The 17,626-nt window shown below is 42.8% G+C and overlaps 3 protein-coding genes across 3 annotated transcripts; all 3 read left to right on the top strand.

Moving 5' to 3' along the window:
* The first annotated feature begins 348 nt into the window (after positions 1 to 348).
* hspb7 (heat shock protein family, member 7 (cardiovascular)) lies at positions 349 to 2,394 on the top strand. The gene is made up of 3 exons (XM_021566380.2): positions 349 to 771; positions 1,633 to 1,766; positions 1,900 to 2,394. The coding sequence occupies exons 1-3, from the start codon at positions 606 to 608 to the stop codon at positions 2,077 to 2,079; spliced, it is 480 nt and encodes a 159-aa protein (XP_021422055.1). The 5' UTR covers positions 349 to 605; the 3' UTR covers positions 2,080 to 2,394.
* Positions 2,395 to 3,281: 887 nt separating this feature from the next.
* zbtb17 (zinc finger and BTB domain containing 17) lies at positions 3,282 to 11,913 on the top strand. Its single transcript, XM_021566379.2, has 15 exons — positions 3,282 to 3,475; positions 5,108 to 5,328; positions 5,587 to 5,763; positions 5,959 to 6,276; positions 6,364 to 6,453; positions 6,657 to 6,916; positions 7,135 to 7,277; positions 7,653 to 7,953; positions 8,090 to 8,177; positions 8,486 to 8,602; positions 8,782 to 8,902; positions 8,980 to 9,110; positions 9,523 to 9,795; positions 9,985 to 10,074; positions 10,329 to 11,913. Exons 2-15 carry the CDS (start codon positions 5,124 to 5,126, stop codon positions 10,691 to 10,693), a joined length of 2,679 nt encoding a protein of 892 aa, XP_021422054.2. The 5' UTR covers positions 3,282 to 3,475; positions 5,108 to 5,123; the 3' UTR covers positions 10,694 to 11,913.
* A 318-nt stretch (positions 11,914 to 12,231) lies between these two features.
* ddost (dolichyl-diphosphooligosaccharide--protein glycosyltransferase subunit (non-catalytic)) lies at positions 12,232 to 17,498 on the top strand. The gene is made up of 11 exons (XM_021566378.2): positions 12,232 to 12,550; positions 13,097 to 13,207; positions 13,313 to 13,399; positions 13,508 to 13,611; positions 13,813 to 13,907; positions 14,018 to 14,111; positions 14,246 to 14,394; positions 14,532 to 14,679; positions 14,848 to 14,968; positions 16,744 to 16,850; positions 16,977 to 17,498. The coding sequence occupies exons 1-11, from the start codon at positions 12,316 to 12,318 to the stop codon at positions 17,124 to 17,126; spliced, it is 1,401 nt and encodes a 466-aa protein (XP_021422053.2). The 5' UTR covers positions 12,232 to 12,315; the 3' UTR covers positions 17,127 to 17,498.
* Positions 17,499 to 17,626: the final 128 nt, after the last annotated feature.

Genomic DNA, 17,626 nt, shown 5'->3' with positions numbered 1-17,626 from the left:
ATATGATCAAATGTCATGACAAGAAAGGGAAACTGATGCTTACAGAGAAAAAAAAACAGATAGAGAGAGTAGAGGAAAGAAGTAGATAACTATTTGGGGTATTGAGTGTCTGGAATGCCAACTGTTGACTCATCCCCTTCTCTTGCCTTCCTCTCACCGTCTCTCTCTCTCTTTGTCAGAGCCCCCCTCTCTCTCTCTTAACCTCAAGCCCTCATCGCCCATAACTTTTCCGACCCCAGACCCGCTCTCCCTCACATGATAAATATAGCTCACTGTTATCCTTCAGAAACGCACACGTGACCCCCACCACACACACAAAAAAAAACATAGCTTGGATCCAAATATATAAGAGCCTGTATGTGTGACTGACTGGCTATGCTCGTGCACACACTTAACCGACACACTTATCCAAAAGATAGACACAGACACACATTTTTAAACAGTGGGAAAGTAAAGATAGCATTTTACGAACTACCCAAAGATCTGCCCACTTTCCCTCTGATGTAAACTGCGTGGACTGGGCCAAGACTGAACAACAAGGATATCTTCCCTTTCTCTCTTTAAAAAGCGGATCCTTTTCCCACCTCTCAGGCAGATAGCCATCAATGAGTGTGACCAACTCCTCTGCCTACAGATCGGAACGCAGCTTCCAGCAGACCTCTTCCTCCTCCTCATCCTCCAACAACCCATACATGGAGAAGAGCAGGGGGCTCTTTGCAGAGGACTTTGGCTCTTTCATGCGTCCTGGAACGGATGCCTTGGGATTTCCCAGTGAGTTGATTTTACATGAATTCCCAATTTTGGACGAGCATAACATAATGATTGATATATTAGGTTGTAATATTCTACTTATTCCATACATATAGTATCAAATTCCATTGCTGAATGAATTTGTCTGTGGATAATTCATGATGTATTAGATGTGTCTCTGTGCCACACACACGTGTATTCATGTGTGTAGATTGACTGCTGAACTCTCTTTAAGGCTACTCAACAGGACTTCACAGGGCAAATGGGAGGGTTGTTTGGTGGGTATTAGCAGTAGGGAAAAGCAGGGTATTTTGGTGCTGTGACTGGTATGCCCGTGCCTCCGGAAAAAGGAGGAGGTGGCTGCCGATGGAGGGAAGACAGGGCTGGATGGGAGGGGGGATGTTGGACACACTGCCAGCGCCGTGACCTCACACACAGAGAATGACTGGGATGAGGTGTAGGAGAGGACGGGCCAGACTGTTGCATATCAACCAGCATACACACACACTGTCAAACTGGCGATCATGTAGCCAAAGCAGACAAGTAAGAGGCACCCAGGCAGCTCACACAGCGTAATGCTCATTTCCAATTTGGGGACACACGTTAACTAATTTACATTCTAACACAACACTTCAAAAAAATAAAATAATGCATAGACAGTAAACAGGCCAAACCTTTGGACTGTGTGTGAATTTATTTTACATATTAATGTTTTTAAGGTGCATCTAAGGTTAATTAAGTAAGAATGATCATCTTAGTTATTATATAAGGATAAGAGTGATTGGGCTGCACTCAACCAGTCAAGAATGGACTGCACTCAACCAGTCAAGAATGGATAGCTCTCAGTAAGCACATTACCATATGTCTTGGTTGTGTTTCCAGGTCGGACAGGGACAGCAGGGAAGATCAAGACAATGGGAGACAGCTACCAGTTCACAGTGGATGTCCAAGACTTCTCTCCAGAGGACGTCATTGTCACCACCTCCAACAACCAGATCGAAGTACATGCAGAAAAGGTGGGCATATCTCTTTTTAGTGACAATTAAATTCTCTATGATTTTGAGAATTTTGTTTCTAAAATATTTTAGAAGTATTTGAGATATGAAAAATATCTTGGTCATTTTCTCATGTCTATCTTCACTTCAACAGTTGGCAGCGGATGGCACAGTGATGAACACTTTCACCCACAAGTGCCAGCTACCTGAGGATGTGGACCCCACCTCTGTGACATCATCATTGGGCACCGAGGGAACGCTAACAGTCAAGGCCCGTAGAAACCCATCCAAGCATGAGCTCACACAGACCTTCCGCACTGAGATCAAGATCTAAGAAGACAGACAGGACTCTCCCATGAGCCATGACCCCTGAACCCCCACTGCCTGTATTTTGTAATGCTATATTCCGTTTTTCTCATTTAATGTCTTTATCATTATATGTTCATTCTGCCCTTTAAGCTGGAACGTTTTTTTCTTCTGCCATACCACCTCCTCAAAATACCACATCCTCCAATAGCTGCCTTGGATTGACAACAGTTAGCCTAATTTGTTCTTGTGTTTTCCCAGTTATTACACATCACTTCCACACATACACACATCACCTCCACACACACACACACACACACACACACACACACACACACACACACACATCACCTCCACACATACACACATCACCTTCACACATACACACATCACCTCCACACACACACACACCACCTCCACACACATCACCTCTACACACACGCACATCCCCTCCACACACACACACACACACATCACCTCCACACATACACACATCACCTTCACACATTCACACATCACCTCCACACACACACACACCACCTCCACACACATCACCTCTACACACACGCACATCCCCTCCACACACACACACACATCCCCTCCACACACACACACATCCCCTCCACACACACACACACAAAATTGAGAATGCTGGGGGGAGGATGGCTCATAATAATGGCTGGGGCTGCGTGAATGGAATGGCATCAAACCATGTGTTTGATGTATTTGATACCATTCCACCTATTCTGCTCCAGCCCTTTCCACGAGCCTGCACACACACATCCATCCATCAACTAAGTAACTTCTTCTACGGAACTCTATAGATACTGCTACCATTGTGCATTGTAATAGTTGTGTGAATAAAGTAGTTGATTGATTTTTCATTTAGAGAATATAAACGTTTGTGTGCATCAATGTTTGATGTTTCATGTTTGTCTATTCATGGCTCAGAAGACCTAGGCCAGTGTCAGAAAAAAGAAAAAGTGCACACCACTAAGAATGGCCATAGCTACATTTATATTTTCTTACCCCTTTCAAACATTTACACTTAAGCTGTCCATTGTTTTTAGTATGTCATTATGAGGATTAAAATAACATATACTAGTTTAGGCACAACGTGGTAGTGAAAGAAATTCTTACTGTGAGAACCATCTTGAATACGACCAGGTTTAGTGCGCCATCACGTGGCCATTTTTTTACACCATTCCACGCTCAGAAATAAAACTGCGCATGCGCATCATGTAAACTATCCACCCGGCCACTATCAATCGATCAGAGAGTGGAAGATGGCGGTGAATCGAGTCTTTGGGGCTAGATCGATCACCGAAAAACTCGATTGAACAAATTCAACGGATTGTGAGAAAATATTACGAAACAACAACATAACAAGCGTTTGGAGTGGAGAAACCTGCGATTCTTGAGAGGTAATTTTAATGCACTCCTTTTGAAAGATGGCGTATGCTTAAAGTACAGAACGAGGCTCTAAGGACTAGCAGAAAGAAAGGCCTCTCTATAGCCAAACGCCATCTTGTTTGTCCAAAACATGCATGTCTAGACACGCTAAATTAATCCCGGATAGCGAGGGTAGAAGGATATAGGATTCGTAATCAATCTTCTGCATCGTCAAAAAATACATTCATGAAATTCCTTAAATTACAAATGATTTGCGAACCATTGGTATACAGTCTGTCGCATCGATGGTTAAACTAGGACTTTTAAACAGTCAATTGTCGATATAGGCCAACCCTGGCTTATTTTGATAAGTTTAATATTGCATTGCTATAATTGTTTAAATAAAACAACACCATAGAGTACCACAGAATGAGTCATATTACCCATAAAACCTAGCAGTCAAACAGGGAAATGGTTCCAATCGTTTTCCCACCATTCATTTTCCCCATAGTGGATTTTAGAAACATTTCAAATAAGAGCTGTGATTTTTGTAGGCTTACCCAAGCGTGACGGTTTGATGTCTTTTATGAATATTGTAACGACCCTGGGTTTATAAGCGCGGAAATCGTCTCTGCCGCACGAGCATGCTTTTGCGGCACAGTCGATAGCGTGCCGGACCTCGGGCTAGAAGGTCGAGGGTTCGAGACCTGCTCCCTGCTGTTTCAATACAATATATTCACCACCCCAAAAATAAATGTTTATTATCTGCTAATAGGGCTATCATAAAAAAAACTAAAAATGCCATGATGATCTGGACGAGACTACCAAATCAAAGCAATGGTAAGAATCTCTGGATTAACTAACTATCTGTTAGCTAAATTTAGTAATCAATAAATTGGCACAAAAAATATATATATTGGCAATTCTGTGAATGGTCATGTGCAAGTTTTAAATTGACACAATACCTGTTAGCAAAGGCGTCAGCTAGAGATGTCTACTTTAATGCTAATTAGCATTTTTGAATCTGAGAGTAAATAGAGACAAATATATTGATAAGAATCACCTTGTCCGAGAGAGTTATCAAAACATCATGCCAGGGTAAGCCTACGCCCCTATTTTAAGTGTTTCTGAAGTCCCTTATGGGAAAAAATTAATGGTGGAAATACAATTGGAACTGTTTCCCTGTTTGACCGCTAGGTTTTGTGGGTATTATGAAACCTCCACTGTGGGCTCTATATCTTGTGAGCCCCGATTATTTAGTTGTCAGGAAATGTCAAATTATTAAATTACATATGATAGATGCACTGAGGAATAAACCAACCGTGGGTGATTATATCATAATTATTAGTCACATTTTAAGTGAGAATCAAATCAAATTGTATTTGTCACATGCGCCGAATACAACAAGTGTAGACTTTACCGTGAAATACTAACTTACAAACCCTTTCCCAACTATACAGTTAAAAAGTAAGAAAATTAACAAATAAAAAAACAAAATAGTAACACACAATAAAATAGTAATAATGAATCCCCTCTCCAGATATGTTTTTGTTTAAAGTTCCAAACATGTAGGTTAGTTTGACAGTGGTAATGTGTTGCCTCACCTGCTTGACTAAGTATCAATACAACTGTAACCCTATCCACTGTGTCAATGGCTTCCCAAGGCGCCCACTCTCCAGGATGGACTTTCCCTGGCACAGTGGCAAGGTTTTGGAACAGCTCAATCACCAGCGTCAGCTGGGCCTGCTTTGTGACTGTACCTTTGTGGTGGATGGGGAGGACTTCAAGGCCCACAAGGCTGTGCTGGCTGCCTGCAGCGCCTACTTCCGCACCCTCTTCCTGGACCAGAAGGATGTGGTGCACCTGGATATTAGCAACGCAGCAGGTACATAAGCCTTTCCCTGGTTGATGAGTTAGGATTTCTGCAATAAGTGGATGTCTGCTGTTGCCCCTAAAAGCCTTGTTCGAAAATGATAACACTATTATGAATTATGGTATTCCCCACCTAAGACAAAAATATATGGAGGGAAAACACTGAATTATTTTCTCTACCTTAATATCCAAGACCATGTTCAACATCATGCTTAGGTTGCCTGCCTCAGTCACAGCAGGGCTCATGGATCCATCCCTGTGTATTCTGCAGGTCTGGGCCAAGTCCTTGAGTTCATGTACACGGCCAAGCTGAGTCTGAGTCCTCAGAATGTGGAGGATGTGGTGGCGGTGGCCACGTTCCTGCAGATGCAGGAGATAGTCAATGCCTGTTCTGCCTACCAGTCTCTGGCAGTCTCCACATCCCAGACAACACAATACTTAATTGACCGTGAGTACAGTACAGATCAGTTCACAAACAGCGGTTATTAGTACATAGTCATTAGCATGCTCGCTTTAACAAGACCACTAATGTTATCAGTACATTTTTTTGGGACAGCTGAAGCAGGCACACTGATTTTCTTCAGGAAATTGACTATTTCTGGTTAATATTGTTCTCACCCATAATTTCTTCCAAACCATAAAGACAAGATTGAGGAAGGAGAGCAAAACACGGAGAAGGAGCCGTCAGAGACAAGGTCACATGATGAGGAAATCCCAAACCCCTCAGCAGAGGATGAAGGGCCAAAGGGCTTTCAGGAGGACCCGAAGGAGACCACCCTGGACGATGGCCAGATTTCCAGAAAAACCCCAGACAAACAGACCCCGGGGAGAGGAAGACCCCCCAAAACCTCCACCTACGCCACACAGAGAAAAGCTGCAGCTGAAAGTGAGGAGTTGGAGAGCACCGCCAAAGATGTGCCTGAGTTTCAGGATGACCCCTCGGATGCGGACTACACGCCCAGTATGTGAATAATTTGTCTTCATACTTTTCATTGATGATCTGTATGTTTGATATTGCTGTGCTGATGAATATTTATTTTGTACTTAGAGTTGCCATTCAAGTCTGCAGCCTGTAGGTCTTACATGAGCACCAGGAGAAGAAGGACACGGAGAGCTCCTCGACGCAACCTCTCACAGGGTAAACAAACAGATTGACTGACCTTCCTAGGAGTAATTACAGATCTGCCATGACTGGATAGGTTAAAGCTACCTTGCTTTCTCCTATCCAATCATATCGGATCAGTGACTACTTCAAGTAAGGGAAGATGGAAGGCTATATTTTCTAAATATTTGACTGCAGTGGGCCACAGTGTCTGATGGTAATGCAATTCCTATTCATAGATAATGACTCCAATGAGGGGAGTAGCGCACCAAAGACAGTAAATGAAGAGAAAAAAGAGGTGGAGGAGGGCGAGCTGGAGGAGGAGGAAGAGGAGGGAGGTGGTGAAGAAGAAGAAGTAGAAGAGCAGGAGGATGAAGGAGATGAGGGAGAAGACGGCCAGGGGACAGAGAGCGGAGAGGAGAGGAAGCAGCTACGGTTGGGTGCTGTCACCGACCGCACCGAGTCACGGTCCTACGGCTCTGTGACTCACAAGTGTGAGGTGAGAACCGCGTGCTTGTTTATGTGTGTGGTTACTTTGCACACTGTGAATAAACATGGAAATTATCGGCTTGAAAGTTTTTTCATGATCCATTCCCTATTAGAGGACTTATTGTTTTAAACTGTTTGTATATTGTCCTATCAAATGGAGGATATTGCATTTACACTCATGTAATTGGGGGTTGCGCATTTCTAACTTACGTGCCATGTATTTTCTAGGACTGTGGAAAGAAGTTCACCCACACGGGGAACTTCAAGAGACACATTCGCATTCACACAGGAGAGAAACCTTTCAGCTGCCGTGACTGCCACAAGGCCTTCTCCGACCCGGCTGCCTGCAAGGCTCACGAGAAAACACACAGGTTCGTATCAAGCTCATCACCTGTCTTTCTCATGGGCATAATGACAAACCAATCCCTTTGTTCTATTTCTGGGGCCTTGTTGATGTTCTCTTTGCAGATCGATTGGTTTACTTTCTCATTTTAGATTTGCTTGAAGAGATCTACCCTCTCTTAATGTTTAAAAACAAGACTTTGTATGAACGAGGCGATTTGTGCAACACATCCCCTTGTAACTTGTTGATAATAACGATGATCAAATTGATACTGAATTAAATTCAAGACAGTCATAAAAATCTGAGTTTCGTTACATCAACATCCTCTCAAACCACTCAACACCTGAGTAAATATAAGTAGCTATATCTTACTTAAATATATCTTATGTCTCTCTCTCCGTAGCCCCCTGAAACCTTACTGCTGCTCCTCATGTGGGAAGAGCTATCGGCAGATCAGCCTGCTCAACTTGCACCGGAAGCGTCACACAGGCGAGGCCCGATACAGTTGCAGAGACTGCGGCAAGCTCTTCACCACGTCTGGCAACCTGAAGCGCCACATGCTGGTGCACAGCGGCGAGAAGCCGTACCACTGCGACTACTGCGACCGGGCCTTCTCCGACCCCACTGCCAAGATGCGCCACCTGGAGACCCATGATGCCGACAAGGGCCATAGGTGTCCGCACTGCGACAAGCGGTTCAACCAGGTTAGGACCACTACTAAAACACAACTACACTGATAATGTTGTAGTGTTTTTGTACAACCCTGTATATAGTTTCTCTCTATCCTTGCATTGAAATGTTTAACTGTACTCTAACCTGGCTATTCCTCTGTTTGGACAGACTGGGAATCTAAAGGCTCACCTGAAGATCCACATCACAGACGGCCCTCTGAAGTGTAAAGAGTGTGGCAAACAGTTCACCACCTCAGGTAACACCAGACTAGACGAGAGGTGGACTTCTGGGCTTGTAGTCATTAAGCGTCTCAGAGAGTAGGAGTTCTGATCTAGGATCAGGACCTCACTGTTCATGTAATCTTATTAATTATGATCTAAAAGGCAACACTGATTCTAATGAATACGTTTGCATGGGAGGACCTGATCCTAGATCAGCACTCTTTCTTACTTTTACACACTTTATGAACACAGGCCCTGGTCGCTTTCTGTGTTGAGAGATATATATATATATAACTAGTCTCTGGTCTTCGTATTGGTATATAACTGTAGTTTTGTTTCCCAGGGAATTTGAAGAGACACCTGCGTGTTCACAGTGGGGAGAAGCCCTATATCTGTATGCACTGCCAGAGAGCTTTCTCCGACCCCGGGGCGCTACAGAGACACGAGCGCATACACACAGGTAACAGTCCTAGAAATTGATTTATATGACGGTTCACATTTACCTCATGCTTTGTACTGTGTAGCCTTAACATGTGTGTAACATAAACATGTGCCATAATAACAGGAAATGCCTGTGCAGTGCATCATTGGTTAGAGACTGTAATGTAACTGTAGTGTGTGTGTGTGTGTCTCCTGTAGGGGAGAAGCCGTGTCTGTGTCTGATCTGTGGGAAGGGGTTCACCCAGGCCAGTTCACTCATCGCTCATGTCCGCCAGCACACCGGAGAGAAGCCCTATGTCTGCGACCGCTGTGGCAAAAGGTAAACACACACACACACACACAGTATGATCCTATTGATATAACATAGAGCCGTTTATGTCCTCTCTCCGACTTCAGGTTTGTCCAGTCCAGTCAGCTGGCCAATCACATCCGTCACCATGACAACATCCGGCCACACAAGTGTCACATCTGCAACAAGGCGTTTGTCAACGTTGGGGATCTCTCCAAGCATATCATCATTCACACAGGTAGGAAGTACCATTGTGAGTGAGCAGAAAGTGAGGTTCCCTGGAAGTAGTGGATATTAATGTATTCCACACCCGTGGCGACATTGACAGAAAGCAGATTTTTTTTCTGGTTTTCAGGGAAACCGTATTTTCAACCTAACTTCTGTTTTCTCTGAAAAACAGAAGTTGGGTCTCTGCTCAGGCATCTTTCTATGTCTGCTACTGTACATTAGGTTAATGGATAGTCAAAAAATAGTACATAATATGTAACAAAAAAAATGGAATATAGGTATGTTTCCAGTGAAGAAAACAAAGCTGTTGGGTATCTGGGTACATTATATCTCCTCTGTCTTTAGTGTCCCTGCAACCTCCTTACCCTGAGGTATAACATTAGTCTACATTCAAGTCATTTTTTCATCCCACCATCCCCTAGGAGAGAAGCCCTTCCTGTGTGACAAGTGCGGCCGCGGGTTCAACCGCGTTGACAACCTGCGCTCCCACGTCAAGACCGTCCACCAGGGTAAGGCCGGGATGAAGCGCCTGGTGGTTGCTGGGGGCGACAGCGACGATGGGGGTGACGGGTTTCACGGTGGGTCGGCCTCAGAGATGGACGACAACGAGATCAACATCGTCACCGTCACCACTGAGGACATCGTCACCCTGGCGACAGGGGCCCTGGCTGGCAGCTCTGTGGCCCAGCTGACAGGTCAGACCGATAGCATGCTGGTTAATGAAGTTCAGATAGGGGGAGGAGAATGGTGGTATGCAGTGGATGTGACTGTAATATGAATGAGTTGAAAGGAATGTGGCTGTGTGAGAATAAGAAAGAAATGGACTCGGAATAATGAAGAAAATTCTCCTGTTGTGCGTTTCTATGGATTCTGTCTGTTTCCAGTGGTGCCTGTGGCTTCATCTGTCTCAGCAGACGAGACGGAGGCTCTAAAAGCAGAGATCACCAAGGCTGTGGAGAAGGTGCAGGAAGCAGGTGAGACTGGCCAACACAGCTTTGATCAGCTATTACTATTCATCACTTGGATAACACGGAATGTAATATCAGTATTTTTTCGTTTATTAATTAGACCATTTAAAAAAAACAAGCACACATAAAACTTAAAAAGCCATTCATGCACATGAATAAAATCATTGAGGATAACACACAATAAAGTCTGGGGCTATAGATGATACTTCCTTATACACATACTGTACATCCTCACCATCAGTCTTCTCTGTTCTTCCCAGACCCCAACACTCAGATCCTGTATGCGTGCGACTCGTGCGGTGACAAGTTCCTGGATGCCAGTTCGCTGGCCCAACACGTGCGAATCCACACGGCCCAGGCCCTGGTCATGTTCCAGGCTGACTCGGACTTCTACCAGCAGTACGCCGCTGCTGCAGGAGCCACCGCCGTGGGGGAAGTTGTTACCACAACCTGGCAACCCACCTCCGAGCAGGTCATCCAGGGAGGGGAGCTCGTCTTCCACACCCGTGAGGCCGAGGAGGAGGAGGTGGAGGGGGGGGGGGAGGTGGTGGCCCAAGCTGACTCCCAGCCGGAGGGGAAAGATGAGGCTGGAACAGAGGGAGAAGAGATGGAGTGTGAGGCTTAGGGAAGAAAAGTACATTGAAGAACTGATTATATCTGGTGTGCAATGACACCCCAAGTTACAGTGCGTTGAGTGAGTAATTAGTCATAATTTTTGACAATTTCCTGCCCTGTGTGGGAAAAGGAAAGTAAGATTTCTAATCACGAGTTTACATAATCATTAATAGAGATTTATAGAGATTTAGCAAAGCATTGTCAGCCTCTTCTAACATAAGTTCCCCTAATTCTAGAATCTCTTTAGACGGTAGCAGTAGTATGTAACATGCTATAGTCAATTTTGCACTGTATGTTTAAAATGTATATTATAAAATATAGAAATGGGCTATTCATTTAGAAAATCGTCATGCGGTATATCCCAGGGCAGGAAGGTCAGTTGATACATCACACCACTTTTGTTTTTCTTCTCCCTGACAGTAAAAAACAGATAGGTAGTAAAATATTGCCTACAGATTCCTGCCTTGTTTTACTGAGATAGTGTAAATGTTCCTCTCTTAGTTTAGGTATTTTAGTATACTTCATTGAAGTATTTTAATTAAAAGCACAAGTGTACATAAACGATTGATAGACTACTTTGTGTAGTGCTACTAGCATTTTGAGTGAGAAGGATTTGCTAGAAATTTTGTTTCTCTTTCACATTGCACGTCCATGGTCGACAGGAAAACAATGTAAATGCTGTGCACGTTGACGTTTGTTCTATTTCCTACTAACCTATTATAATTACTCTTTGTGGAGATAACTAGAAAACTGAAATCACTTCCTATTGGTGGGATCCATATGAGAAATGACAAGTTGTGGATTCATTCCACAAGTTGACAAGATTATTTTCAAATTGATCCCTGTGTAAATCATGAAACAGCCCTGCACTGTCATTCCTCAATGATTTGTAGCACTGACTTGGCAGGTATTAAGAAGTACAAGAAATCATTAACTGACTATGTATGCTAGCCTATATTAGAATAAAAATAATAATAATAATAAACATTTTCCTTGAGAAAGCTTAGTTTAATGGCAGCAGGAACACCTAACATCGCATACCAATGTGTGTAGATTATGATTATATTCAGTCCTGGTTGATACTGGGTCGTGCAAATCTTTTTTTAGTTGAACAATACAGATTATGACATACACCTTCTGTTTTAAATTAAATCAATGGCTGATTAAATATGGGGTGAGGGGGAGAATGTATAAAAACTGATCAATAAAGACGGCTACATCAAAACAGAACTGAGCTGCTCGTTTTTCCCCCCTTCACTGTTAAATGTATGTGGTTGAACCTAACACCACACGTGTTCCTTGGGTGAATAAAAAAGTTGAGTAACACTGAAAACTGACCGGCATAATGCATTATATGTTGCATATTGGGACAAGAATGTATGACCCACTTGTGTCTTTAAATTATGATTATGCACAGTATTGCAGATCATTTATTGACAAAAAATACAAACAATTAAGTATTCGCACAGATATTACAGAAAATCACAATCCCTCATAATAAAATAAAAGTGCCCTGGTGGTGTTCATTGTCAAACTTGAATGCACGATGGACGCGTTCTTGTGTGCGATTGGCTGAATTCTGAGGCCAAAGGTAGGTTTACTGCTAAAGCTGACGTCGGCTTATTTCCCAAAATGGCGACGTGGACATCAGACATACAAACGAGCCGGGGTAGTACTACGTTATTATCCAATAAACGGACCGTAAGCATGGCTCAAACAAAATCCAGACTGTTGGGAAACAATTGTATTTTCTTCTTAACAATATCGTCTATGATGCACATGGCATTGGCTGACGGAAAGACACTCGTTTTGTTGGACAACCTCAACATAAGAGACACCCATTCAATCTTCTTCCGCAGTCTGGCAGGTGAGAAGGAATACTCATGCTTTTCTCAATCATTGATACTTAGGTAGCTAATGGTTTCGCAATATTACATTCAATAACAACGTGTTTTCGTTCAGATATTAATCCAAGTTAGCGCTCGTATCTGTCCACTACTAGCTAGCTAATCTTAGCTACTTTTGTTAACGTTGCATAGGAAAAGGTGTCACTGCTGGGGCCTGTGGCATTGATTTTGGTCAAATAGTACCTAGCTAGCTCCCATTGTCGATGTTGAAGACGAAGATAGCTCGTATCTGTCCACCTGACGATGTTAGCTTTTTGCACTAATTGTGATTGTAGTGTACTGCTGAGCTACATCCTGCACATTTTAGACCCCACTGCGCATGTGCGGTTACATGACGTTTCCCAAATGTATATCCAAGGCAATACACATTTTTAATACAAGCATCCCTCAAAGTAGTGCATTCTTTTTATGCACTAGAAATGACTGGTTAACAGCATATCCTAGGGGATCAAATGTGTAAAGCAAATACATTTGCAGCCGGCTGATGTAGCTGTTTCTTTTTGCAGATCGTGGTTTTGACCTTTCATTCAAGACTGCAGATGATCCTTCACTATCCCTGATCAAATATGGCCAATTTCTCTATGACCACCTCATAATCTTCTCCCCATCCGTGGAAGGTTAGTTAATATTGCAGTTGAACATTTTTGTGGCATTTCATAACTTTACTCAGTGACTCTTGTTACAAAGTTTAAACTATTCAATGCATATGTTTTTCCTTTAAGACTTTGGTGGCAACATCAATGTTGAGACCATCACATCATTCATTGATGGTGGAGGCAATGTCCTGGTGGCTGCTGGCTCTGATATTGGTAAGTGCAAAGATGGATTATTCTTCCATGATGCGTGTAAAAACCACACATGGCTTCTTCATTTACTCTGGAACTAGTGCCATTGTCTTGTCCTCTCTTTTGCCCTAGGTGACCCACTTAGAGAGCTGGGCAGTGAATGTGGGATTGAGTTTGATGAGGAGAAGACTGCTGTAATTGACCACCACCATTATGATGTGTCAGACCCTGGTGAGGTAAGCAGAAGAGATGTAGATGACATTCTAATGTGAACCTTTAAGCTGTAGTTTTTGCAATTGCTTATAGAGGCACTGTTTGCACACCTGTCTGGTAATGTAGACTTCTCAAGAAAAGATGTGGCTTGAGTGTCCATTTGAATTACAGAGCACTTGAGGTGGGTTATGATCATAAGATGTAACTGTTTTTCTTTCCCCTAGCATACCCTGATTGTTGCTGATCCTGAGAATCTGCTGAAGGCTCCCACTATTGTTGGGAACCCCAGTGACAAACCCATCCTCTTCAAGGGTGTTGGGTGAGTCTATCATTACAGTGGAGAACAATTATTTGCTCTTAACAAGGGTTATTACTACACTGTTATTTGGTTGTTTCCCATGGTGAAGGATTGTTGTCATCTTCTCCCAGCATGGTGGCAGACCCAGATAACCCCCTGGTCCTGGACATCCTGACTGGCTCCTCCACATCCTACTCCTACTTCCCTGACCGCCCCATCTCTCAGGTAATACCAGCACTGTTTCCTTCCTTATCAAACATTCTCCTTTGAAAATGTAATAACTTATGTGCATGTATAAGGTGTTTATCCCTGGAACGTTATATTTTGGTTGACACTATGTTCTCCTTCTTTCTGGACAGTACCCCCATGCTGTTGGAAAGAACACTCTTCTGATTGCTGGACTCCAGGCCAGGAACAACGCCCGTGTGGTATTCAGCGGCTCACTGTACTTTTTCAGCGACGCCTTCTTCAACTCAGCTGTGCAGAAGGCCACACCTGGCTCCCAAAGGTAACTCTCTCTCCTAGTGCTTTTCATCATCTGCTCTGCAATTGCCTGCCCTACTTTTTCACTTTAATTGTCCAATAATCACCCTTGTATTTCTAGAAATGGAACTGTTTTAATTCCTGTCTTGCACCTCCTTGAAGGTACGCTCAGACTGGGAACATGGAGTTGGCTGAGGCTCTGTCCCAATGGGTGTTCAAGGAGGCTGGCGTACTCCGGGTGGGAGCTGTTACCCATCATCCTGTGGGCGAGAGCACCCCTCCTGCAGCCTACACAATCACAGACCTTGTGGTGAGGCACTGAAGGCCATGATTTAATCTATGATGACAGTATTTAGCAATTTTTATGTTTAACGGACATTCAAAGTTGAAAATATGCCCGTTGAGCTCATGAGTGAGCATGAAGATATTAGTTTTCATCGTGGCATGGCATTGTTTCTGTCCCTTACTTCCGACACAGGAGTACAGCGTTGTTATTGAGAAGCTGTCCAAGGGCAGTTGGGTTCCCTTTGACGGAAAAGACATCCAGCTGGAGTTTGTGAGAATTGACCCCTTCGTCAGGACCTACCTGAAGAAAAATGGTATGAATATTTCACAGACATGACCAATGTTCTCTTTAAGCAGTCCGTGAAAAAATACCTGCCCCTGCAGAGATGCACAACATTCAACTTCTCTGAAGTTGACTTGATTTTCACACTGTTAGTTTACAATATTTTTCAGCGCAACGTTTCCCTCTACTGTGGTAATTGTGATCGACTCAATATCAGCCCCTTTCAATGCAACATACCGAAATAAAGCAAACTATGAAATATTGTTTTTGTTGTAGGCAGAGTGTATCGAAATGGGGATTTACAGGCACGAGCGACTGCAACTTACGAGTAGCCTAGATGCTCTTTTTTTGAGATCAAGGTGCAGAGCCCGTGTGCACATTTGTTGATATTCTTTGCTTGTTAGTAGGTTATTATCCCAGTTATAGCTAGTTTTTGGTCCGCAATGGAGTGATTGCTGCCAACAAAATGCATGAAATGTGTACATTTCTAGCCATCTTTGAAAAGTAAGTCAGGTTAAGAGGGGCAGTATTGTATTTTGAGACGGGCTTGAAGAATCTAATGGGCAGAGGGTAGCATACATTTTTGTCTTCTCTAATATAATGTTATGGGAATAATGAATAAGGTGGTTTCTTGCATCATACAATACATTTTCAGTCACATACTTGTCTGAAGGACAAGTGGCTAAAAAGGTTAATGTCAAGCTCTGCATAAAGTTTTTAAAAAGTCTCATGGAATGTAGGCCTATATTGAACGCCACACATTGGCGGCTACTGTAGGCTGTCATAGAATAGCTGTTTTTTCATGTGAAAATGTTATGGGATGCCTTTTCTCCATTTATTTTTTTATTTTTATGGTAGGCCATTCTGATAGACTTACATTATGATCAAATAGCCACTGTAGCTTAATTTGCTACTGTTAAAATGGTAACTTAGTGGGTACAGGCTCAGTGTAAACGCATGCCGGACGTTGCACAAAATGTTCACAACATTCAAGTTTCTGCTCAACAGACCTGAAATATGCTCAGTGCTGGCAAAAAAAATAGAGGGAACGTTGGACATGAATCTTTTTCCATTATTATTTCCATAATTCTTTTTTGTTGTATTTCTCACGAGCCAGAATAGTTTTCCAATAACCCAAATCAAAGAATTGTATTCAAAAGTGTGCATCTTTAAACTTTCAAAGTTCTACAGCTGCATCTTGACTGGCTGCATCATTGCTTGATATGGCAATTGCTTGGCATCCGACTGCAAGGCACTACAGAGGTTAGTGCGTGGGCCAAGCTCCCTGCCTTCCAGGACCTCTTAAGGCCTTCCTCTGGTGGTGTTAGAGGAAAGCCCAAAAAATTCAGACTCCAGCCTCCCTAGTCAGACTGTTCTCTCTGCTACCGATACATAGAGTCTGGAACCAACAGGACCCTGAACAGCTTCTACCCCCAAGTCATAAGACTGCTAAATAGTTAACCAATATCTACAATGGACTATCTGCATTGACACTTTTTGCACTAACTCTTTTGACTGCTCACATATGCTGCTGTTACTGTTTTATCCATCCTGTTGCCTAGTAACTTTATCCCTAACTATGTGTACATATCTACCTCATACCCCTGCGCATTGACTCGGTACTGGTGCCAAGTTATCGTTACTCATTGTGTATTTATTCATGTTATTTCTGCATTGATGGGAAGGGCTCGTAAGTAAGCATTTCACTGTTAGTCTGCCCCTGTTTACGAATCATGTAACTAATACAAATTGATTTGAAATGTTAGTTTATTTTATTTTTTTATTTTTTTTCCCCTTAATTAACAGGAGATAAGTACAGCGTCCAGTTTAAGTTGCCTGACGTGTATGGAGTGTTCCAGTTCAAGGTGGACTATAACAGGCTAGGCTACACACACCTGTACTCCTCCACTCAGGTGAGGGAACTGTTACATTAAAACATGTTTTGTAATGGAAGGTACCTATCACCCTATAAGAAAACAACATAATATAGTCCTGAACTGTAAGAGGCTCATTTGCTAATGTATACATCCTCTCCATAGGTGTCGGTGCGACCCCTGCAGCACACCCAGTATGACCGCTTCATCCCCTCTGCGTTTCCTTACTATGCCAGTGTCTTCTCTATGATGGGAGGACTCTTTGTCTTCAGCATAGTCTTCCTTCACATGAAAGAAAAGGAGAAGTCAGACTAGGGTGATACATGTGTATTAGGGGAGGGCTGGTAGATAATGGGGGTGAAGGTTCTTGGTTGCTTAAATTGTCTGTCAGAACCTGCAAAAAGAGTTGACAATTGTAATTGTTGCTTCTATATTGGTTGTGGGGGCATTTAATTAGGGCTTTGCAGGCCAACTTACTCAGCTTTTGTACAAAAAAAAAAAAACGTTCATGTATAAAATAATCACTTAAATTATCTGTGAGCATTCTAAAATTAAGTTGGGAATTGGATGTTGTTGCGTCCAGATCTCAATATCAGGTGAAGCACTTGTTTGGAAATATTCCATGAATTTGTTTTTTTCCCCCACCCACTTGTACGAGAATTAAAAACACATTGATATGGAAATGCACTGAATATTTTAGTTGTCTTATAAAATCTGTTTCTGTGGTAAGCCTAACATATTTTAAACTACTAGAAAGTTAAACAAGTCCTTGAAAGCTACAATAAAATGTTGACATGACATTAGTCGATAACATA

Source organism: Oncorhynchus mykiss, chromosome 16 (genome assembly GCF_013265735.2).
Source record: "Oncorhynchus mykiss isolate Arlee chromosome 16, USDA_OmykA_1.1, whole genome shotgun sequence".
NCBI lineage: Eukaryota > Metazoa > Chordata > Actinopteri > Salmoniformes > Salmonidae > Oncorhynchus > Oncorhynchus mykiss.
Note: the sequence above shows the minus strand (reverse complement) of the source record. Positions and strands in the feature narration are given on the sequence as shown.